This window comes from Canis lupus, chromosome 1 (assembly GCF_048164855.1).
Source record: "Canis lupus baileyi chromosome 1, mCanLup2.hap1, whole genome shotgun sequence".
In the NCBI taxonomy this organism is placed as follows: Eukaryota; Metazoa; Chordata; class Mammalia; order Carnivora; family Canidae; genus Canis; species Canis lupus.
Genome location: NC_132838.1, coordinates 1,576,571 through 1,600,605, shown reverse-complemented (window position 1 = coordinate 1,600,605; position 24,035 = coordinate 1,576,571). Strand labels below are relative to the sequence as shown.

The 24,035-nt window shown below is 53.9% G+C and overlaps 1 protein-coding gene across 5 annotated transcripts in view; it reads left to right on the top strand.

Annotated features, from left to right (window-relative positions):
* The window catches only part of CTDP1 (CTD phosphatase subunit 1), a 59,168-nt gene that overhangs the window by 18,121 nt on the left and 17,012 nt on the right, over positions 1-24,035 (top strand). For 3 of the 5 annotated variants that reach the window (XM_072816122.1, XM_072816204.1, XM_072816057.1), the window contains exons 7-11: positions 1,433-1,599; positions 2,358-3,332; positions 5,063-5,204; positions 5,723-5,926; positions 15,170-15,329. In XM_072816122.1, the coding sequence (XP_072672223.1) occupies positions 1,433-1,599; positions 2,358-3,332; positions 5,063-5,204; positions 5,723-5,926; positions 15,170-15,329 (1,648 nt within the window). Of the gene's footprint in view, positions 1-1,432; positions 1,600-2,357; positions 3,333-5,062; positions 5,205-5,722; positions 5,927-12,911; positions 13,054-15,169; positions 15,330-24,035 lie in introns of those variants that run through there. The other 2 variants (XM_072816286.1, XR_012026381.1) reach the window with 2 other exon arrangements.

Below are 24,035 nucleotides of genomic sequence, written 5' to 3'. Positions count from 1 at the left end.
GTTTTCATGCACGTTGGTCCCTGAGGATATTTGGGCAGTTACACTGGGGCCCTGGCTTTGGCTGGTGTTGGTCGTCCTTGTCCAGCGTTTCCTGTTTCAGATTTAGGATGTGGGCACACAAGGCCGTAGGAACCCAGAGGAGAACGTGAAAGTACTTGCTTCAGAAACCAACCTCGTGTGTCCTAGTTACTGTCACGGTGATCAGTGATGAAGACAGATCCATCTAGTGATAGATTCAGGGAGAAGCTACCTACCCCCCAGTGAGAACGCCAGAGGGGAGCGGCCTGTTCCCCGGCAGGCACAGGTGATATGGCTTGTATAGGTACAGGCAATGGGGCTCTTCCTAGTTTTTATCTCCCTCATCTGGAGTCAATATGCCAGAAAGTTTCGACTGTGCAAGTTATTTTAGCTGCCTTTTATTTACCTGTGGGAAACAGACTCAGGAGATACTAATTTTGGACACATGAACATGTTTTCCTGGGTAGTTGGAGCCATTAGCGACTAGGGGACTCAGCAGGGGCCGGCAGTCCTCCCAGGGTTATTTCCAGATCCAAGAAGAAATCGGTTTTGTTTTTTTTGTTTTTTGTTTTTTTTTTAATTTTTATTTATTTATGATAGTCACAGAGAGAGAAAGAGAGAGAGGCAGAGACATAGGCAGAGGGAGAAGCAGGCTCCATGCACCGGGAGCCCGATGTGGGATTCGATCCCGGGTCTCCAGGATCGCGCCCTGGGCCAAAGGCAGGCGCCAAACCGCTGCGCCACCCAGGGATCCCAAGAAATCGGTTTTGAATTTTGAATGCTACCAGCCTGTCTGAATCCCAGAATTGTAGATAGAAATAGAATTTACAAGCCTGTGTGCGGGTAACAGAGCGTGCCTGCGTCTGTCCCATGGCGAACCCTCGCTAATGTTTCTGCTGACTCTGTATATTCTAATAGCATTCTTGGACTTGAGAGCACGTAGGTGCACTGCAGGAAACCATGGTTTATTTCTCACGGTGGAGATATATGGTCATGTCTCTTCCCCCCCATTACCTGAAAACCCTCAGCTGTGAAGCAGAAGTCTGCAGACTGGCTCACAGGCTTGTCACCTGTATTTGTAAATGTCCTGGGACACGACCATTTGTGTGCCAGCTTCCCAGAACGTGGACACAGCCCCCACACTCTAAACTCCACACTGTGGCTCCATAAGGAACATGTGCTGGTTCCTGCCTTAAGGAGTATCAGAGACAGTGGAGAAAGCTGAGTTATTTTAACATTGCTTTGTCTGGAAACTTTGAGAGTTTAAATATGAGCTAAACAAAGTCCCTCGGTGTCATTCCCATCTGTTTCTGTCTAATCCATAATCTGCTTGCTGCCTGGAAAAGATTGTCATGACTTCTAACAGATTATTTTCTTGCAAAATATGCTAGTTCGGGTATGTTTTTACTTCTAGAAATCTCTTTCCCTGTGGAGACTCAATGGTCTGCATCATTGATGATCGAGAAGATGTCTGGAAGTTTGCCCCCAATCTGATCACCGTGAAGAAATACGTCTACTTCCAGGGCATAGGAGACATCAACGCTCCCTCTGGGTCTCGGGAGTCCCAGGCAAGAAGGAAAGGTGGGTGAAGGCCTATTGCCCAGCAGCCCCTGTTGGCAGCTGCCATCAAAGGCTCACTTTGTTTCTGTTCCTTTGTATTTCAGTACTTACAGAGCTGCCTGTCTGTGTTCATGATAAAATAACGAAAAGCACAACGTTTGGTTCTCACTTGGGGTTTTCTTTTTAAATAGTATTGATCTAAGTGTTTTCCCAATTGAATAAAGATGAAAGAATTAGCTTAATTCATTATATTTGAATCCTCCCTGTCATACTGGTTTCTCTTAAAAGATAAGCAGGACATTGGGAATTTGGCCATCGTGATCCTTGGAAAGCGTGAGCTGTGGGGTGGAGCAGCTCCAGCAAGCTGGTGGTTGGCACTGTGCGTTGGCCCAGAGCCTACAGGGAGCCACACAGCTTAACCTATTGGACAAGTGTGAAGCCAGAGTCTGTCTGAAGAAAATGTAAAGTTTTGGTGTGAAGTGTTTCTGATGATCTTTAGTTTGTAGACACGATGTTTGAAGCCTACAGTGACTGCTGTAGTCACGAGGCCTCCCGCAGGGTGTCCACCCACAGCATGGGAGCCTAGAGCGTCCTGTACACATTTTAACCAGTTGTGAAAACCAAAACAGAGTGACCATCTGTGGCCAGAAACCTAAACATTTGCCTTCACAGCTGCAGTTTGCTGAGCCCAGGTCTAGAGACAAACACAGGGGATGGGAGAAGGGGGTTCATGTTGGATGTTATGTAACAGTCACCCTTTGTTTTGTGCACACCTGCAGTAAATCAGTCTTCAAGAGGTGCTGATGGCCCAGAACAAGCTCCGTCCATCAGGGAGATCGAGGAAGGACGGCAGGTTTCTGGGGTTGAGCAAAGTAATGGCCTTGGGAAGCCCATGAGGGAGCTCAATGGGGGCGCCTCTCCACGAGGGGACTGGCCCCTGCCTGGGCAGGAGGAGGAGAGAGGAGCCCGGCCCACCACCCGTGGCCCCTTGGCTGATGGCAAGGGGCCCCCCGCCTGTGCTCAGCAGCATGGTCGGACATTGCCGGAAAAGCGACCTGCTCAGGGCACGGCCAGTGGTGACCTGGACTTTGACCTCTCCAGCGACAGCGAATCAGACGCCCAGTCATCTGATGGTGAAAGCGGGGAGGGGAAAAGCCTGGAAAGGCCTCAAGGAGCACGAGATGCAGGAAAGGCGGCACAGCGGGGCGGCCCCTCTGGCCCAGGAGGGGAGAGGCCCACAGGAGTGAGTCCATGTGCAGAGTCAGCCCCAGATGCGCAGGAGGAGGGCGAGCGGGATGGCCTATGTGGGCTGGCCGGTGGCTCCGCGGACAGGAAGGAAGCCGAGACGGAGTCGCAGAACAGCGAGCAGTCGGGCATCACGGCGGGCGAGTCTCTGGACCAGAGCGTGGAGGAAGAGGAAGATGACGAGGACGACGGGGACGAGGACGACCACCTGGTCTACCTGGAGGAGATCCTTGCCCGAGTGCATTCCGACTACTATGCCAAATATGACCGGTACCTCCGTGGGGACAGCCAGGAAGCCCCCGACATAAGGAAGATCGTCCCAGAGCTCAAGAGCAGAGTGCTGGCAGACGTTGCCATAATATTTAGTGGGCTACACCCAACAAATTTTCCGATCGAGAAGACACGGGAGCATTACCATGCCACGGCCCTTGGAGCCAAGATCCTCACTCAGCTAGTGCTGGACCCCGACAACCCCGACAGGGCCACCCACCTGATCGCGGCACGTGCAGGTAAGTGCACCGGTGCCCCCACTCTCCTTCTTGCCTAGGTGGGGAGGACACAGAGAAGACCTCCCGGCAGGGTGGATCTGCACCACCTGACACGGCGGCTCTGAGAGGGCATGGCTACTTGTTCCACTTTTGCAGTTTTCATAAGCATCATCCTTGTGAGCGTCCCCTCATGATTATATGTTGGTGACGTTGTGACTTCTGTGTCTGTCTGTGTGGGGGTCTGTGTGGGCAAGTGCTGGGCGGGTGCTGTCCATGGGCATCACTCAGCATGGGCGCGGCACCTTTGGGTTTGTTAATGTGCTGCTGCCATGTGCTCTGTGTCGTCAGTCTCCTCTGCCTGGAGTCGGAGGTGCACATGGTTGGGTGCAGAGCAGGGTGGGGAGTTCGTGTTGGAGCCCAGATACCCAGGAGGTTGTCAGCTGAGCCTCTGACTTGGGGGCTGAGCATGAAGGTTCCAGCTGGAACCAGATACGTCCTAAATGGTTGAAGCTATGAAAGTAAGACTGAAGTCATTGCAGGAAAGCCCCTCCCCCCCCCCCGAAATCTTGGAATTTCAGCCAAGAAAACAGCCCCCTAGGAACTGGCAGATCGGGAACAAACACTTAAGACAGTATTGCTAGGAAAACAAAAAACTAAGCAATTACTGTTTTTAAGTGGTCCTCACAAGCAGTGGTGCGGTGTTTCCTAGACACAGCCCGTCCCTGGCTGCTCCCGGCCCTGCTCCTCCCAGGCATGCACCTGCCGAGCCAGGCCTTCCAGGACACTGCCTCCTCACCCTGATCCCACGTGTATCACGTCCCACGTGCCTTTTGCATAAAGGAACAAATAGAAGCTTCATGTTGGTGTGAAATGTGGGCAGACTCTCACTGGAAGACAGATGCAAGCTTGTGGCAACACTCAGGCAATTCCACATGTGCTGAGCCTGGGGCACAGGGAAGGAGTGGCCAGGCTCACCCTTCTACCTGTGGCTTTGGACCCCGGCCTGGGTGCCCAGCCCCTTGTCCTCCCCTCTGCCCAGTCCCACCACTGACAGTGCCAGTAGCTGGCCTGACCTTTGCCCCCCTGCTCACAGCACAGTGCAGTCTACACTTGCAGTAGGTGGGACAGGGGTCCTCACCAGCTGTTAAAGAGTCTTCCCAAGGACATAGACATGTGCACACCAGGGGCACACCCAGGCCTCACTCCCATCCTCTGCTCGGCCTGCTTATAGCCCAGCCTGAGGGTGCCTCCTGCCTGGGCTCCACTGTGGCCACCGTCCTTTCAGGAGTCAGCTGGCTGTAACAGTGTGGTAACCAGGTGACCTTGGCAGATGGGGCTAGGTGGGGCCCTGAGCATCCAGCAGAGAAACCAAGACAGGATGCACCGGGAGAGGCACCTGTGCAGCATTCTGAGCCCACAGCAGTGACGGAGCCTTTGCACATGCTGAGCATGTGGTCATGGGGAAGACGTCCCAAGCAGTTGTTTGCAGGGCACAGGCCATGGGAATTGCCCACAGAAATGGACGGGCGACTGCTGGTTGGTGTGCTGTGGTTGTCAGATCCCTGCCCTCCCTGTGGCCTTCCATCAGATCTCGACCCCGCCGCCCCCCCCCCCCCCCCCCCCCCCCCCCGCCCCATGACACCATGAAGTCTCCAGTTTCAGGCAGGGAGGGTTCAGAGCCCGACTCAACAGTTCACAGCTGCCACATGCCTGTGGCCCAGGCTGGAGTGATGGAGGTCATTTCTCTGCAGGCACAGAGAAGGTGCGCCAGGCCCAGGAGTGTGGGCAGCTGCATGTGGTCAACCCCGACTGGCTATGGAGCTGCCTGGAGCGCTGGGACAGGGTGGAGGAGCAGCTCTTCCCTCTCAGGGACGACTATGGCCGAGCGCAGAGGTGAGCACCTCGCCTGCTACCTGCCTTCCCATTACCATGGCTACTCCCACCCCCAGACTGTCCCAAAACGTCACCCCCATCTCAGTTGCTTTTTTTCCCAGTTATGCCAAATGGGCTTAGCAGCAAGGCTTGGCTTGCCTGCATTTCCTTCCTGGCCTAGAGCAGCATCAGGAACGATGTTGAGGCTTTGTGGGGTGCTGGTGGCCGGGAGACAGTGACCAGAGCGAGGGGTGCTCAGAGCCTAAGAGGTCAAGGTGGAGCTATGGGAAAGGCCCGCTCTGTGTGTTTGCGGGGAGAGCTGCCTGTTTTTTCGGGAACAGCTTCAGAAAACTCTTCCTGTTATCAGAGTTCGGACCTTGTATTCAGGGTTAAGATTCCGAAGCAGAGAGGCAGTGATCGCAGACTCGGGCTGAGGTTCCAGGATGGGCATGCAGCAGTCTGCTCTCTTGATCTGCAGCCCTTCAGCTGGGCCTGAGCCTGTTCCACACTTTCTCACAGCTCTTGTTCTGGTCCCACAGAGAAGACGGCCCAGCAGCCTTTCCTGACAGGCAGGGTGCACTTCCCACTGCCTTGTTCCACCCGACGCCCGTCCACCCCAGGACCCAACCAGGGCCGGAAGTTCGCATCTATGACGCCAATACGGGCAAGCTCATCCGGAAAGGTGCTGTGGGCCCTGGGCCCCCTGGCTCCCTGGCGGTGCACACGGAGCACTCCTCCTTCAGGTACATGCGCCTGCGAGTTGTCATGCAGCAGAGGGGTGCCCACGAGCGCTTCACGCTGCCATGGTCACTGAGAGCAGACCAGAGGCTATGATGGTGGGACATGAAGTTGGGGCTGGCCTTACCCACTTAGGTGTCGGGCCTCTTGCACATTCTGTGCTGTCTTGGTCCCCAACACTGGAACAGGTAGGGCTGGGCTCCAGCCTGAGAGATGTTCTGCATGTGCCAGGCATGCTCACGTGCTCATACTTACCCATTGCTGTCTCTGAGGAGGCACTTGGTGTGTAGATGGGTGCACACACACCCCAGGAAGAGGAGGAGCCAGCTGGGCCACTCCTGGCACCCCGTCCACTTCTGGCCCAGATCAGACTGAGGGAGGGCCTGGCAGTGGCTGCTTGGAAACAGGAACATGAGAGAGAGAGAGCCCTCGCTGGGTCAGTCCTGCCTTCTACCCTCTTACTCTAAAGACGTGTAGACGTTTATTACAGGACACGTTCTCTATGTTATGAATGTTCATTTTTATTGCTGAAATGTTGTGTAAGATGGTGAGCTTACCCCAGTTCTGAGCACACTGTGTTTAAAGGGAGCCCGTGGATGGGCAGGGTGGCAAAGTGCTGCCCCAGGGACCCACAGGGACATGCGCATCTCCAGGCTCTGGGGAGTGAGGTGTTGGACCAGGTCAATGGAGGCAGCAGGCCAAGGGAGCCACTCCCATGAGGTCTGGGTGGGCACTGGGCCCAAGTGGAGGCAAGGTCACAATTAATGGAGGTTGTAGAGGTGATTCTGACAAAGTATGTGTCAGGGGCTGTTACACAGGTATCTGGCACCAATTCGCCGGAGGCTGCCACGGCAGTGTGAGGAACCTATAGCCCTGGAGCTGTTGGGGATGGACAGCTGGCTTCTCTGGGCTCTTGGTGGCCAGGGCAGCATGAGGGGAGCCTCGCCCCAACCCAGCACCTGGGATGCTATCCAGATAGAGGCAGATGTGAACAGATGCTCCGGGGGAGAGAGCTGGGCAGGAACGGGGAGGCCAGAACAGCTGGCAGACCGCTCCTAGGCAGTGACCTCAGTGCTGACCGTCAGGCACAGGACATGGGCACTCAGTCTGCTTGAGTGTAGATGTTTGCCTACCCCCTTGACCTATGCCCCTCAGAGCGCACCCCTGAAGTGTGGCTGTGGCACATGGCACACCTTTTATTGGACTCGTTCTCCTAGGCCCGGCTTGGGTGGAGTGAAGCCAGGCTGGGGCTTGGGACAGAGTCCCAGAGAAGTGGGCAGGGCCTTTCGAGTAACTGCTCAATGATGTGGGACAGGCAAATGGGGGAGAGGTAGAGGGTTTCAGCAGAGGCTTGTAGCCTCAACAGAAGCATGTTCCAGAACTGAAAAATCCCAATCTAAGATTAACTGGAAGACAGTAGAAAATGTGCAGACGGGCAGCCCGGTTGGCTCAGTGGTTTAGTGCAGCCTTCAGCCCGGGGCATGATCCTGGAGACCTGGGATCGAGTCCCACATCGGGCTCCCTGCATGGAGTCTGCTTCTTCTTCCTTTGCCTGTGTCTCTGCCTGTCTCTCTCTCTCTCTCTATCATGAATAAATAAATAAAATCTTTAAAAAAAAAAAACCGTGCAGTCTGGAAACAGAAATGAGGAGGAGCTGGGACCGGTACGCAGTCCCAGGGCGGGGGCAGATCAATGTGGGTACTTCATCTCTGGAATTTCTCCAAAACAGAAACAGATCCTCAGGTCCCATAACCTGTGATACAGGCTGGATAGTAGAAAACTAGGTGAGCGCATGGTAGTTAGGTTTTTAAAAAAACAAGGAGAAGGGGCATCTAACTGGCTCAGTAGAACATGCAACTCGATCTCAGATTATGAATTTGATCTTGATGTTGAGTGCAGAGATGACCTAAAAACAACTAAAGAATTAAAAAAAAGAGAGAGAAAACCTGTTTTGTACATATAGCGTGAGAATATACATTTTATGTTATTAACTGGTAATATTAATGCTGATGTTAACAAAGCACAATTACAATACTTTTAGGTATTAGATGCTACTATGTGATACAAGCCAAGTTTATATCTCAAATGTATTTACACGTAGCAGAAGGATGATAGCAGGTTGTTTTAATTGCTAGAAGTACAGCAGGGTTATGACCTTTGAAGAGGGCACAATCACCTGAGTAAGAAAGAGTAGGCTGTTGAGACCTCTCAGGCCGTGGACAGAGGTGAACATTAAGAGGCAGCAGCAGGTGCCATGTGGACGGCGTGCGTGCACGGGAAGGTGGGCAGTGTCTGGGTCCCCTGGCAGGATGTGAGCCATGGAGGAGGTGGAGGGGGTGATGGCGACAAGAGGGAAGAGGGTCACCGCAGGCCAGGTGAGAGTTGACTTCTCAGGTGCTGGCAGGTGCACGGGGACAGCTGCTTGAGAAAGCCCTTGTAGCTACAGACGGTTCAGGCCAGGGTGCGCAGAGATGAGGTGCTGAGCCAGGCAGAGGCTGGGAGTATGGCTTGCCGTTCCCGTGGTGCTGGTGAAGTGGGCCACGTGTCCCTCCTGCTGGAAGAGCTGGTTTGTGCAGCTTGTCCTATGCTGAGCCTAGGCAAGCTCGGCTCCATTGGTGGTGTCCTGGGCGGAGCCTCTGTGACACTGACGGGGGATGACACTGCCGGGGGATGACACTGCCGGGGGATGGGCTGGTGGGAGCCCTGGTGGCCTGCAGGGATGCTGCCCGGTTCCTCCTGAGTCGTGGCTCCTGCTTGTACAAGACGCTCGTGGGATGCTGGGAAGAGGTGCTGTTGTGGGCGGGAGGTGGACATCTGGACCCCTGGCTTGAGGGGTGCTGTGGTGACCTCCTTCCTCACTTCATGGTTCTTGTGGAGAAGTGTTTATACAGTTGGGGTGAGGGGAGCATCCCAAGGAGGGTCCCCTGGTTTCTTGTTGTCTCACATGGACAGCGCTGTGACCCTCTATGTGGGGGTCCCCAAGGCCAGGCTCAGCCAAGGCAGCCGAGCCATGAAGGGTAGCAAGGGGTGCTATGCTGTCCCTGCACCCTGGGTGGATGGATGGTGGCCCCAGGTCAGGTTTAGGGGGACCATGGACTGTGGGACAGGGGTCGGGGGCTGCAGTGAATCTGGGGCTTCTGACTCAGGTACTGGGTCTGATGGCCCAGCCATCCTCCGTAAGTCATCGTGGGGCAGACAGCCCTCCCTCATGTCTGTGCTCATCGACTAGAGTTGGCAGCCCACCCAAGGCCACCGTGCCATGCTCATGGCCCAGACAGCCTGAGAGGGAAGCGGTGCTGCGGTTTATGACATGGGCTTCCGTCACGGGGACTAGATCCTCCTCTGTGAGGCTCTGTGCTGCTGTCGTGACCATCATGTGGTTCGGATTCTCTCTGTGCGTGAAGCTGTGCGTTAAAACCCCAGCATGCTCAGAGCACTAAAGTCAGCTTACAGTCACCTTATGTCACCGAAAGCCATCACAAAATCAGTGCTGTGCAGACGTTTATGTGAGCGATTCCTGCTTTTGAGAATCTGCTTTTTTTACTACTGAAAGTTAGATCACCAATCTTTGAGTTAATTCTCTTAAGCATAAAGAACAAACATCTGGAATGTTTAGAACTTGGGTTCAAAGATGCTCCAGGCTTGCCTGGAGTAAGTGGCAGTAGGTCAGGAGTTTGTACAGTGCGGAGGGGAGTAGTAGTCTGGAAACACTTGCAGTGGTAGGCTCCCTGGAACACAGCTGAGTGCTGCCCTTACATAGAACACTCACAGCAGATTACCACCTCTTTGCTCAGAAATGTGTATGATTATTGTGAATAGTGGCACGGCGGCTTGAGAAAACAGAATAACAAGCTTTTCAGCTCCGTCTTTTTGGAGGAAATCACACACTTGCATGGTAGTTTATTTGGAGGTGGCTCTGATGCAATTTTTGTTGTTTGTTTGTTTGTTTGTTTGTTTGTTGTGAGTTTAGAAGTATGATTTCCACCAAAATACTCATTGACTTGTTGCCAGGCTGCATAGGCATACAGAGGATGTTAGCACCGTCGATGAACTCAGGCTAGTGGTTATCCCGTCAGGGCCATCTGAGGCTCATTCCAAATAACCCGCCACTGTGATGGTAGGCGTCATCTCCTTCCTGACTTGTGTGTAGGAAACTCTCTGTTCTAAAACTAGCGAAAGAAATGACCCATGTATGCAAAAGGGGCGGCCCCTGTCCCCGCAGCAGTCCAGGACTGAGAGAAAAGAGGACAGGGCCTGGGGCACACTCTTATGGGTGCCTGAATAGGCGGAAAGACCCCCTGCAATTCATCATTGCGGCAGAGTAAGGGCCCCCTTTCTGTTTGGAGCGAGAGCTCCTATTTATTTGATTTCATGTTGTACCCTGCACCCGTGTCCCTAATCCACCTGTCCACATGCCGCCACCCAGGCACCTCCAGGCCACCTCTGTTTGCACCATCAGCCCTCACAGATGTGAGGTGTCCACACTGGTATGTCCTGGGAACCGCAGGCTGCAAGGTCTGTGCCAGCTGCCCCTCGAGGCTCTGGTCCCCCTGCTCCTGCATGCCGAGGGCTGCAGTAAGTAGAGCCTGGCGGTGCTGGCACAGCCCCATTCTGACCCCGGAACCCTGGGTAGGCCCCATTGTGACAGGGTGCCTGGGGCAGAGAGCACTGATGCCCTTCGTGTGCTTGTCTGACTTAAGAGGCCCAGAGAACCGTGAGTGTCTGTCTTTCTGACTTTGGTGTTTCTCGTTCTGGGCGGGGGTGCTGGCTCCCTGGGGGCTGTCCCGGTGCTTGCACGAGGGCACTTCTCTGTGAGAGAAGGAAGAGAGGGGAACCACACACCTCACCCACTTGGGGGGTAAAGCTGGGAGGGACAGGACCAGGCCCAAACCTCGGGCTTCACCATGCAGTGACCTCAGGATGGTCCTGGTCCTGGTCCTGGTCCTGGTCCTGGTCCTGGTCCTGGTCCGGGGGTGGGCAGTGGAGCATCCAGGACCCCGGGGAGGCACAGGAACTCACCACACTGTCAGCCTGAGCTTGCTTCCCCGCAAGGACAGAGTTCAGGATTCTGATTCTTTACCTCATGGTTACTATATGCCATTAGCTGTGAATGTTTGTGCGTTTTTTTAATTACGAGTTCTATTTTGAGGTTGCAGGCAGATGTGAGCAGTCGGAGAGAGATCCCGTGTGCCCTTCCCCCAGGTTGCTGGGCCATAGCAGTGTGCAGACCTGCAGGCCAGCCTCCCCACCAGGGGTTCGGGGACACAGAATCACCCCCTCCTGGCCCCTCCTGGCCTTCGGTCAGTGCCCTGCTCACAGGCTTTTGTAGTCCGTGGCCGCCACTCAGCCCACTGCTGGCCCTCTGTCTGCAGTTCCACCTCCCACGGCCGAGCAGCGTTGTGCCAGGGGAACCCCCAGAGGACACCTGGGTGTGGCCTGCCATGGGCCAACACAGACATAGGCCTGCCGCTGCGTGCACTTGTGCAGTCCAGTGCCCAGTGGTGGGACCACTGTATGCAGGGTGTGGGCCTGATTTTGTAACAGACCCCCTTTCTCTGCACCCCCGCAGCGAAGTGTCTTGCGTATCTCTGCCGTTTCCAAGCTGGATGGTTGGTGGAGTTTGACGTTTTTTATGTAGGTGCTGTTTCTTTGTGGATGGTGTGGCTGGAAGGTACTTTCTTATTCTGTAGCTTTCCATCATCATTACAGAGTTGGGCAAAGCAAAAGTGTTTGATTTTGATGAATTAGGTTCTGCTTAGCAGTTTCGTTGAATACGCATTTGGCGTCAAGTCTGAAGTCTTTGTGTGCTCCTAGATCCTAGCGGTTTCCTCTCATGTCTTGTTCTAAAAGCTTCATAGCTTTTACATTTTATATTTAAGGCCATGATCCATTCTGAGTTTTCACACAAGGTGTGAGAGTTTTGGGTTGGAGGTGGGTTCTGCCCCACCCTGTTTGCTGAAAAGGCATCTCGGTCCATCACTTCGGTGCCCGAGTCAGGTGTCACGGGTACGTACATCTGTGCGGGTCAGTTCTGGGTTCCCGTCTGTTCCCTTGATCTAAAAACATTTTTGTCTTTTCTTGATTTTAAGGTGAAAACATTGCATTTTTCACTTTCAATAGGATGTTGGCTCTAGGTTTTCTCTTGATGCTCTTTACCAAGTTGGAGGAGTTTCCCCCTCTTCCTGATTTTTGGGAAGTTTGTATCCTGACTGGGTATTAAATTTCTCAGATGCTTTATCTGTTAGTGATATCAGTTGGTGTTTCCTCTTTGGCCTGTCACTGGAATTTTACTTCTCTTGTAGGTCAAGGAACCTTTTTCTCACAGTTTTCAAGGCTTTTGTCTTTGTCTTGAAGAATAAACTTGATGACGTGTCCTAGCGTGGGTTTGGGGGTATATCATTTTTGGTTTCACCCAACATTTTGAATCAGAAAGTTGAATGTCTTTCACCACATTTAGGACATTTGTAGCCCTAGTTCTGTGAGGACTTTTCCTGTTTCTCCTCCTGGGATCGGGGACGCAAATATCGAATCCTGTCCTCTCATGTGTTCAGAAAGCACGTGCTTCTTCCCTTTCCAGTCTCCCTTTTCCCCGTTGTTCAGGTGGAGCAATTCTTGTCACGCCCCACGTTCTCTGTCCTCTCCATTATGAAGTTGAGCCCATCCCACCTGTTTTTTTCAAATTGAGGCTATGAAAATGTTTTCCGTTCTGAAGCTTCTGCTTGGCTCTTCGTAGCTTCTGTTTCTTCTTCTTCTCCTTTTTTTTTTTTTTTTTTTTTAAGATTTTATTTATTCGTTCATGAGAGAGACAGAGACATAGGCAGAGGGAGAAGCAGGCTCCAATGCAGGGAGCCCAATGCAGGACTTGATCCTGGGACCCCAGGATCATGCCCCGGGCAGAAGGCAGGTACTAAACTGCCAAGCCACCCAGGGATCCCCAATAGCTTCTGCTTTTTCACTGGGTTTTCTTACCTATGTCACATGTGCTTGCAGTCCTTGTGTAGGCATGCTTCACCATCGCGTTGGATCCCAGAGTGGCCATTCCCCACCGCCCTTCTCATTTAGCCGGGGGCCTTCCTGGTTTTCGGTAGGACGCGTGATTTTCCATTGAAGCCCGACGTCTTCACATCACATGGTGAGAGTCGGGGCCTTATTCCCACCGGGTGCTGGGCTTCTCTGAGGTGGACACACCGTGGCCCATTCGCGCACGGGGAGATGTCCACGTCTACACTCAGCCTCCGTTGGCACCTGTATGGGTGTCACTGCTGCTGCCAGGCCGTGGGGGCTCCGGCTGCCCCCCGGGGTCACCGCCGACGTGGGGGAGGGATGTCCATGTTACCACGGGGTGAAGGTGAACATCTGACTCACACCTCCCAGCCTGTAGCGGGGCCTCATTACTGCAGGTGAGGTGCTTGTCTGGGCCCCACCTGCCATGGTCTCCCAAGGACTCTGCCTGGGGGACATAGCTTGTGGTGGTGGCCTACAGCAGAGCACTGACTGGAGAGAGCAGGCTGCCCTTGGGGCTCCATGTCTGCCTGTTAGTGTTCTGTGTTACCCACTCCTCTTCCTGCCCTCCCTCTTCTGTCAGTCCTCTGTGTTTCTCTGGGTCTCAGAGTGAGCCCCCAAGGCCCCCCTGCCTGCCTGGGATGGTTGTCAACTTTGGGATTCAGAGTAGACAGTGAATCTCTTTGTGGTTTACTTCCTCTTGGAGGGATGGTCCCGTTTGGAGGAGCTGCGCAAGCAGCCTGGTGTCGGGGCAGGGGCTCTTGCCCTGGGGGTTTGCTGCCCCAGAGTCCCCCTGCCGAATGCGGGAACTGGGAGCCGAACCATCTGGGACCTCCGTCATGCCATTCACAGTAACAATAAGCTGTTATGTGTTAACACAGTAACACAGCTTTAATGAAATAGCTTGTTTGCCAAGTGGACAAGCAGTCAAGGAGAAGAGCGGCTTGTTCTGCGATTGTGGCTCTGGCTGCTGCCTCTGCCCCTTGGTGGAAACAAGAAGAAATTCTGTGGCCTCCAGTGTGCTGTGTCATTGGTGAAGGGACATAGGGGCCCTCGATATGGTGGCTGATGCAGCGTTCTGTGAGATGAAGCCGCCCCTAGGGGTTCCCTGTCCACACGTTTCAGGTTGTGGTTAGAACTGAGCCCACTTTTCTGAAGGAAGACTGACATCCTTGTTCTTCAGGAACCTGCTGTTTTCCCACATCGGGGCCGCCGGTCAGCGGGTGTAGTGGTGTCCCTGCGGAGCACAGGGTGCTGGTCCCTCACAGATGTCAGGGAAGGTGTCACTTTGACAGAGGGTACACAGCTGCTAGCACGGCTGCTGCTCTTCACTTTTGGAGTTTGGACATAAAACCCCCATGTTTTCTCAGAATCCTGAGGTTTTCGTGCATCAGCATCCATGTCTCAGGGAGGGTGCTAGTGGCCGGCCACGACCGTGGGGCCAGAGGTGTGGGGCAGACTCCGAGCCCAGCAAGCCACTGCGGGGGACAGCTGCTCGGGGTGGACGCAGAGGCCATGTGCGTGGAGGGCGCCCCGCCTGGGACAGGCCCCAGGGCAGAGCACTATGATAACGCTCGCCGGTTTGTCGTGTTAATGTTTGACCATTTCCCAGAACTGTGCGCATGCCATCCCGAGAGGTACCCCCTGCCTCCGGTGGACAGCTGGCTGGCTTCAGCCCTGGGCACCTTCTCTTGGTTCCGCAGAGCACAGACAGAAAGGTTTGTTGGCCTTGTTTTACAAGTCTTACAGCTTTCGGGATGCCCGGGTAGTTCAGCAGTGAAGTGTCTGCCTTTGGCTCGGGGCGTGATCCCGAAGTTCCAGGATGGAGTCCCACGTCAGGCTCCCTACATGGGGCCTGCTTCTCCCTCTGCCTGTGTCTCTGCATCCCTCTGTCTCTCTTTCTGTCTCTCATGTTATTCAAGAATATTCATAAATAAAATCTTTAAAAAAGTCTTACGGCTTTCTAGGAAATTGTTCGTTAGCGCTTCACTTTTTGCCCTTGGTTATAAAACTAAGGGACCCAGTGCAGCGGTGCTATGCCAGCAGGAGAAGGTAGGTGTTCGCTTCCAGGGGCAAGGTTGCGGCGATGCCAAGCCTCTGCTCTGAGCAGGCGCGTGTGCTGCTGTCGACCACGGTGGCTCCTATAACTAAAATGCTGTGTTTGTGTATGTTTGTGTGCCTGCTCCAAGAGTCAGGAGTCCATCAAAGTGACTTTCCTCATGTGGGACCTATGACGTTCATTTCAGAGTGGTTCAGCCGCCGCGGCAGATGCTTGCGCAAGAGCTGCCAGATAGCCGACCTGGAGAGCAGCCCGGCCCCAGTGGACGGAAGCGACAGCCCAGCATGTCAGAGACAATGCCGCTGTACACGCTGTGTAAGGAGGACTTAGAGAGTATGGACAAAGAGGTGAGGCCCGCGGGCGCCAGCGCGCCGGGGGCAGGGCGGCGACCGTACTCACGCACCGCCCTTGGTGTCCCAGGGACGCTTCCACCAAGACATGCGGCGGCCTTGAGTGATGCGTCGGGGCATCGGCAGCGCTGGAAAGCCCAACCGCGACTCGCCAGTGGGGCCGACGGCCAAGACCTCGTCTCCGTCATTGGCGAGGGTCCGGCCTCGGGCGGGTGGGGCCAGGGCTGCCGGCGGCCTGTGCTGCCCAGTGGGACACCCTCAACGGCCGCCCACCCAAGTCACGGCCGGCAGCCCACTGTAGGATCTTAGCTCCTCCACTAAATAGTTTTAGGGCTCATCAGTGGGGTTTTGTTTCTTCATATGCTTAGTGGTGAGAATAAGGATAATGAGGCCCTGGATTTTCTTTGAGAACCAAATCACACAGAGCTGCAGATATTTTTGTAAGTCAGCCTGTTGTCTGTCTCCGAGTCACCTTCAGAGATGACAGCAGCTCACATGTTAGCCTGTCCCAAGTCCCTCATGCCCTGCCTAGGTCAGCGCCCCTGACAAAGAGGTCCTCCCTGTGGGGCTCTCCGTTGGTTCACCGGGGGTTAGTGCAGAAAACCACCTCATGCATCCAAGCGAATATGGCACCTCCTGGGCACTCCCAGCCAGCCTCTGCCTGGGACAGAAGCTGTGCACTGGCTGGTGCCATGGCGGCCTTGCTTTCTGCTCCAGCACCACGCTCCATGTCCACCGCCACCGCTGGGAGGACGCATACAGAGCAGAACACGTTGCGGTCTATTTTCAGCAGCAGCAGGAAAACGTCAGTGGTTATCCTCAGCACAAACTTAACCAGCAAGATGCGCATTGACCTTATGACAGTCAAACCCTGTTTGCAGATGGGCTTGGGTTCCTTTCTGTGCCATTTTTTTAACATCTCGCAAGTATGTGTGCTGGTTTTTGTTTCATAAAAATGTTTTCTCCAAAAACATTTCCACAGGGCTACTTCTTTCTGTCTGAGGAAGTGGCTGGCCCCACAGGGCCCAGGGAGGAGGGCTGCCTGCACCTGCCTCCCTGCCCTCCTGCCCATCTTGCAGACACACATTCCAGTGTGTCAGGTGGCAACCCTGATTTTGTTACTTGTTCCACGTCAGAGGGTTTTGGAATCTGTGAACTAAAAGCATTAAATGCAACTTTTCATCACTCTGAGGAATAAAAATAAGCCTTCAAGCCTTCCATCTGGCTCCTCGACCACAAGAGGTATGGAAGGCCAGAGCAGCCTTAGACTGTGGATCTGGCGAGCGCTGTGCTGTGCTGTCAGTGGTGCAAGAATAGAGGTCCGGGTCCTGTCAGCCCTACCAGGGAGGCCACTGACACTGGTGTCCTGGCCAGTGGCAGCAGCCGCCAACCCTCCACCCCAGCCCCTCCTCCTAGATTCCTGGTTCTTGGGAAGCATGGTGGGCCACAGACTACAGGGTTTAAAATTGGAAGCTGAGAGGCAGGGACGCAAACACGCATGGCCTCACACATGTATTGTGGTGTCCCTCCCATCTGCAGTTCTGTTTGGAGCAGAAAGGGTCCCCAGGAGCTACGGCAAGTGGCCGAGACTGGACAAACAGTCCATCTTCCTAAGAACTTAGTAACACCTGGCAGTGCTGTGCACTTGGCTGCTAGGTGCGGATCACCTGGAGGCGCAGCAGTGGTGGGTGGTCTCAGAGGAGCTTCGTGTCAGGTTACATGGGGACGACCTGGACAGAGCGTGTCCTGACAGGAGGAACACCCAGGTGTCAGAAGATGCCATGGACCATGCCCACATGCCCAGAGAGGTTGTTAGAGCACCGTGGTCCAGGTGGCAAGAGATGCTTCTCGTCCCTGCGGAGTGCTGGAGAGCAGACACACAGCCTCTATGACACTGGTCTGGGGCCCCTGCCCTGTGAGCTTGAAGAAGTGACGCAGTCTTGCATCCACTTTGCTGTCTCACGAGGTGTGCCACACTCACACAGCTCTGGACCAGGAGCAGAATCCTAAAAGGAGGGAGTAGGACAATCATGCTCCACATGCAACATTCAGAGAGCGCCCCAGTCTGCAGGGCGGTGACCCTGAGGTCGTTCACCAGAGCAGAAGGAAAGGAGGGTGAGGCTCATAGGAAATTTTGGAACCTTGGAAAAGAATCCCAGGAAGTGTCCAAAACCTGGAGCGCGCTGCGATAGAAAGGGGCCATGGTGCACTGGTGACATGTCGGACTGCTCATTTTCTGGTGGCTCATGTCCCTTGGTGGCTATTTGGGTGGATTGCTTTTCCAGAGTCCTGGATTCTGTAGATGTGTACACATTGCAGACTTAAGGGGCCACTTTTCTGCATTCATTTGTTGGATTTATCAAGAACATTTAATTGGATAACAAAATGTTTTCTGTATGAGCTCCTTCAGTGGTGGATCTGCCAAAAACATCTATTTCAAATGCAGTTAAGTTCTAGGAGTTGGAAATCTACCTCAGGACACCCAGCATGATTCGGGACACAGCAGGGGCTCTCTTTCAGCACAGTAATGAGGGGTCCTGGGAATAGGATGGAGCAACATGAGCTCCTGACCTATGTTACTAAGGAGGTCCCCATGCTGCCCCATGCTTCCCTGTGCCATGTGCTCCCCTGTCCCCCCCCCCATGCTCCCCTGTGCTCCCTTGTGCTGTGTCCTGACATCCCCCCGTGCTCCCCTGTGCCATGTCCTCCGTCCCCCCCATACTCCCCCGTGCTCTCCTGTGCTGTTCTGATGTCCCCCTCTGTGCTCCTCTGTGCCGTGTCCTGATGTCCCCCCCCATGCTCCCCTGTGCTGTGTACCCCATCTCCCTCGTGCTCCCCTGTGCTGTGTCCTGATGTCCCCCAGTGCTCCCCTTGCTGTGTTCTGATGTCCCCCTGTGCTCCCCTGTGCCGTGTCCCCCGTCCCCCCTGTGCTCCCCTGTGTCGTGTTCTGACTTATGGTCCCCCATGGCCCCTGGACAATCACTCCATACCTACCGTAGTTGGAATTTTTCAATCTGCCTCCTCCGGCTGCAGTCAGCATTGACAGGTACTCCACAGCTGGGGTGTCCAGAGCATGTCTGTCAGAGGCCCTTTGTCTGGGCCCAGACACCTCTCCTAGCCCCCAGCAGATAGCCCCCACCCCACAGCCCCCACCCTACACCCCCCCTTCATTTCTGTCCCTCCTTTGTTCAGCTGCCAGGGTTCTCTAAACACAGCTCAGCTCGTGTCACTGGAGGCACCGCTCACTGGTGACAGGTACCCTAGGGGCTGTGTGGCCTGCCTTAGCCTATTGTCTTTGTGCCCCAGGCATTGCAGATCCACATCCACCAAACTAGGGTCCAAGACAGAGAGCCCGCCCACCACCACAGTCCCTGTGCATGGCTCCATTCTGCGGGCTTGGCTAACTGCGGCCAGCCATGCCTTGGGGTCAGGTCCCTTGCAGTCAGAAGGTCAGTGGCAGCCTGACAGTGAATCACATGCCCACATCGTTGGCCCCTTCGTGTCCCTGTAGGAGGAGGAGGAGCCAGGCCACGTGGTGAGATGTGGTACGATGCTCTGAGAGCGGCCATGTCCACACATGTTAATGGCACGTCGTTGGGGTCGCTCTGTTTCAGCACCAGTTACTGGTAACCTTTCCCCAGATGCACATGGATAAGGTTCAGGCGTCCCCAGGGCTTTGGCCATGTGCCCCACGGATAAGGGAGGGACTGCTATGTACGCACGTCTGCTGTGATTATTTGTTTAATCACGTCAGTGCCAGATGGTTGTACTTCACGTACCATGGCTCACACGCAGGTGAGCGCCGTGACCTCAGCATCTGCCATGGTTCAGACAGAAGTGATGGGGGCGCCAGCCCATATGTTCACACCGTGGGCAGCAGGTTCCATTTCCACCATCATGTGCGAGATGGGAAGCCTTATTTTGTTGTATGGACGCTTCAGTTCTGTTGAATTGATAGGTTTGTTTCTGATGAGTAAGCGCTATCTGTAAGCATGGTGAGCTCACCCCTGGTTTCCTGCCTCCCTGGGGTGATACCTTTCTTGGGAGGAAGTGGGGCCTCAGGCAGGGGTGCTGCTGTCTGGAGACTCACAGGTGATCCCGTATGAGCTAACCAGAGCACCTCAGGGAGCCACATGGCCCCGAGAGTCTATCCACATGAACAGTCTCATTCAGAGTACTGGCTCTGGAAGGGTCCGCCTGGGGCTGGGAAGCCGCCAGGACTGATTTCAGCCTGGTACCACACCCTACCATGTGCACCCTCCCATGTGCTGCATTCAGTGTAGGACTCCTGCATTGGGAGCATCTTCGCAGAGCTGCTTCTCCTGGCCCTGACGGCAGGTCTACCCCATCTGGCAGCAAACACTGTTTTGCAATTATATTCAGAATAAAACAGGCACATTTTCTATTGGCTTCAAGATGTTGAGACAAAGCAAGTATATTCCAGAAGCTACCATGGACCCAGCTTTGGGGACAGTGGGTAGCACAGGTGTGGCTGCAGCACTGTTTGAGTTCGTGCTTCTGGGTCAGGGTTGTTTGTTACTGTTCAAAACACGTTCATAATGTTTTGCCCAAATTATGGTTCTTAGGGTTAATAGAGTCTTCGACCCTGTGTGATTCTTCACCAGGTGTCACCTCCCAGAGGTGGTGGGTTTTATTGTTAACACCACAGTGTTTTCATGGATCAGGGTTATTCACGTGTGTTTACTTTTTAGGCAAAACACAAGAAAAGCACAGAGTGGAGTACTCACTGTGTTTGTTCCGAGACTGCTGAGCAGTTTTTGTGGTGAGATGTGTGGGCTGTGGTTCTCCCTTTCATGTTAAAGCCGACAACAATCTGTTCTGAAAGTGAAAAGGTTAATATCGTATAAAAACAGAGTGTGTGCCTGGACTCAGTAAGTGGAGTGTTAGCGTAAGTAATCCAGAGACCCAGCAAGCCGTTCGCCTCACATGTGTTGATATGCAGGGAAACATCACAGTTGGGAGAAAAGCAAAGCAGCGCCAACCTGCGTGCCGCCCGGGGGCTCCCCCCACAGCCTCCCCGAGCCTGCAGCTAAAGCCCTCAGGATGGGAAAAGCACGGCCGCAGGGGCACCTGGCTGGCTCAGTCCATAGAGCACATGACTCTTGACCTCAGGGTCATGAGTTCGAACCCCATGTTGGACCTATAGCTTACTTAAAAAAAAAAAAAAAAAAGAGAGAGAATTTCAGAAAGAACCAACGAGCAGACAGGTCCCTGAAATTTCAGTCAGTGTGGGTGTGGCAGGGACGGCAGAATGTGCATGGTGGTGGGTTTCCTGGCCCTTCTCCTGCACCCAGTTCTGGGCCTCACGGAGGTGGGGACGTCTCTTGCCAGCTCTGCTCTGGGCCAGCCCCTGTCGTGAAGCTGTGTAGCCACTGTGGGCAGGCACCCAAGACATGGAGGCTCTGCGGGCAGGAGCCTGCGGCCCAGAGAGGACGGAGGTCCCTTTCTCTGCCTCTCTGCCTCAGTACCGTGCAGCAGCTCAGGGAGCACCCCAATTCTGTGCAGGGGCTGACTCAAGCCTCAGGCTTACTCCATAAACAAACGTGGAACAGATGGCACCATGGCGCTGCACACAGTGAAGCAGAGTGTGGTCTTACCCGCCCGTCCCAAGCCAGGCTGGCCGCCTGCTGAAACAAACACCCGCGTTCTCCAGAGGTTCTGAGAGGGTGTGACATGGGAACTGTCCAGGCCCGATCTGACCACCCTTGACGGCAGGGTTCTGAGACCAGCGCTGCAGGAGCAGCCACAGCCAGTGGCTGTGCTCCCTGGGCAGAGAGAACTGCATGTGATGAGGCACAAGCAGCGGGAATTTCGGAACTGAGACAGACACGCTCACCCAAGTCGCTGACAATCGCCCGACACGCCCCTGCTGAAGTGGAGGCTGCAGAAACCACCCTGAGGACGTGCAGGACGTCCAGCTCAGGATCCAAGCTTCGACGTGTGTGTCGTTGGCATCCCCAGACAGGGGCAGGACATCGCCATGGGGCAGAGACTTGGACGAATGACGACTGGAAACCACTAGAACTTGGTCACAGGCATAAATTTACAGGTTTCTGATGCTACAGACCTGTCTGGCCAGTCGTAGAATTTCAGGAAAGCAGCGTGACCTTGTCTACACTCCATGTGTCCTCCTAGCTCCCTTTTCCCCACGACTACAGCAAGCCTTGGAGAGCGGGCTTGGGTCTGAAGAAGGCCCTGAGCAGCAGGGGCTCTCGTGTGCATGTCCAGAGAGCAGATCTCCGGTCAGGGCCACACGGACAGGGCGCACGGTGTAATTCAGTTTCCATTGCCATGGGGATGCCCAGAAGAAGCGGCTGGAAGATGGCTGAGATGCGGCCATGCCACAGAGTCTCATCCTTGGTGTCGTGAGCGTGTTTGATGAGCAGGAGGTCCTTTCAAAGGCTTTCATGGCTCTCATGGCAGGCTGAATATTTTCCTCTGTGCCCTCAGCCCTCTAGGCTGTGGGGCTGTGCCATCTCCTGTGTGTGCAGCTTAAGCAGCCTCATGGTCCTGCCAAGTGGACTAATCAGGCACCGACATTGGGCAGGGACCCGTGGATCAGCCACAGATACATGACATTCAGGGATTTACGTGGGTCAGCAGGCTTCCCAGGGAACCATCAAGGGAATTCCTATGTGTCTCAATTTGGTGTTGTGTTGGATTCTAGGAAGCATGCAGTTCTGTGGTTAATCATGGATTTTCCAGCTATTTTGAGATAATTCATATGTATTGGCCTGTAGAAAGAAACCCCTTGAGGTTGAAGATAATACATGCAAACAGCATTTTAACAGTAGGAACATGAGATAGGGACACATGTCCTAATTTCTCCTGTTCTAGAGCACCAGTCCTGCGGGCTCAGCCAGGCCAGTGAATGCAGGAGGCCAAAGGAACCGTGGCGATCCAGCCACCTTCCTGCAGCGAGGGCCACCTGCGCAGGTATCCGAGCGTCCTCTCCCAGCCTGCAGGCTTCCAGGCCAATGGCAGCACAGACAGCGGGCAGGCTTTTCCTCAGTCTTATCTCTGTCAAGTTTACAGGTCCGGGTAGACCGGGCAGCACTGCCTCCATCCCTTTGTTCTGTGTCCTCCTTGGAGAAAGGAATCTTTAATGCATCTAAACACAACTCCCATTTTATCAAGAGAGGAGGTTGCCTGCTAAAGACCGTGACTGGGAAGTCTGCTTGTCTAACCGATGAGGGCCTTGCACTCCTGTATCTGGTGTCACCCTCCATGACTTCAAGTGATTTGTGTGCACGTGTGTCTCATGACCATCCCACGTCCCCAAGATGTAGGGTTGTCTACACCTGACCTCAGCCAGGTTCATTTCTGCCAGGCCTGAGGAGACTACCCCAAGTGTAAGGCCCCCTCTCTGTGGGGTCTTCCCCAAGAGCACCTGGCTGGCGGGTGAGGCAGATGGGGATCCTGCACCTGTTCCCAGCAGGGCTGGGCTGCACACCCCAGGCCGGGGGGGGGCGGGGGGGGGAGGATCTGTTTCTTCTCTTTCTGGGCCCCCTCGGCTGCCTTGTGTCTCCGCAGACAGAGGCTGTGAGGAGTCAGGGATTCTCGTGCTCCTGCGTCTTCAAGTGAGTTGATGGGAACGTTTCCCGGTGCTTTCACTGTGATCCACGTTGGCCCTTTGAGAGGTTTCAGGGGTTAGTTTCATATAAAATGAATTTTGTTTTTCTGTTCACGTACTTTTAGATTCTTATTCTAAAATTTTTACCCTAGTATCTTTTAAATAGTATTTACAGAGTAAATAATTCATTTTAGATTACTGTTTTTCAAAAAGCCCAGTTACCTTTTTGTAAAGAAAAGCTCTGGAGAGATGTCTTTTTTTTCCTGAAACAGTTCCTTTTATGTGAGTAAAGCAGAATGAGGAAGACTAAATTTAAGTGTAATTTAGATACAGCCAGATTTTTATGTGCATCCACAATGTTGGTTTGGCTGTGCAAAATGTTTCTCTGAATCTTGCACACAGCTGGCAGAGTGAACATACACGTGAATTAGTGATCTGCCAGCTGGAAGAGCACCTGGGCTGGTCAGGGGCACAGCTGACACAGCGGGTCACTTCGTGGTCTCCAAGAGGCTGTGACTGTGGACTTTGGTGGTCACATTTAAAATAACTGATTTTTTAAATTCTTTTTTTTCCTCTTGAAAAGGTATGGTGCAGAGTTAAAGGCCTGAAGTATTTTCAGAGGAAAGTTTAATAGAATATTCTAATAGGTTTGCTCATCAGTGTAGAGTAAATACAGCTGGTTGAATATAGCAGTGAAGTGTGAACGTGGTAGCTTCATAGAATTAACTGCATGATTTCTACTAAATGCCTTTTAGCTTAGGAGCAAACCCTGTGTGTTACGTTTAAAGACTTTATGGTGATCTGATGATTATTGCTCTGCTGGCTTACCCGTTGCTGCACGGTTCCCATATTCTCACATGCTTGGGAGTGACTGATGGTCTCAGGTCAAAGGTGCTCTGCTTGGGGCCCCCCTTTATCCACCAGAGGCTTTGTAACTAGATGTCCCTGCCCCAGACCGCACCTGGGGGCTGGCAGGGCAGGAGGGCACATGCTCAGCCCTTCCTAGGGACAGGCTGTGGCTGGCCAGCCTCGCTGGGAGGCTCCTTGAGGGGCACCACCTAGTTGTCCCTGGAAAAAAGTCAGTTTTTATGAGTTAAATATATCTGACC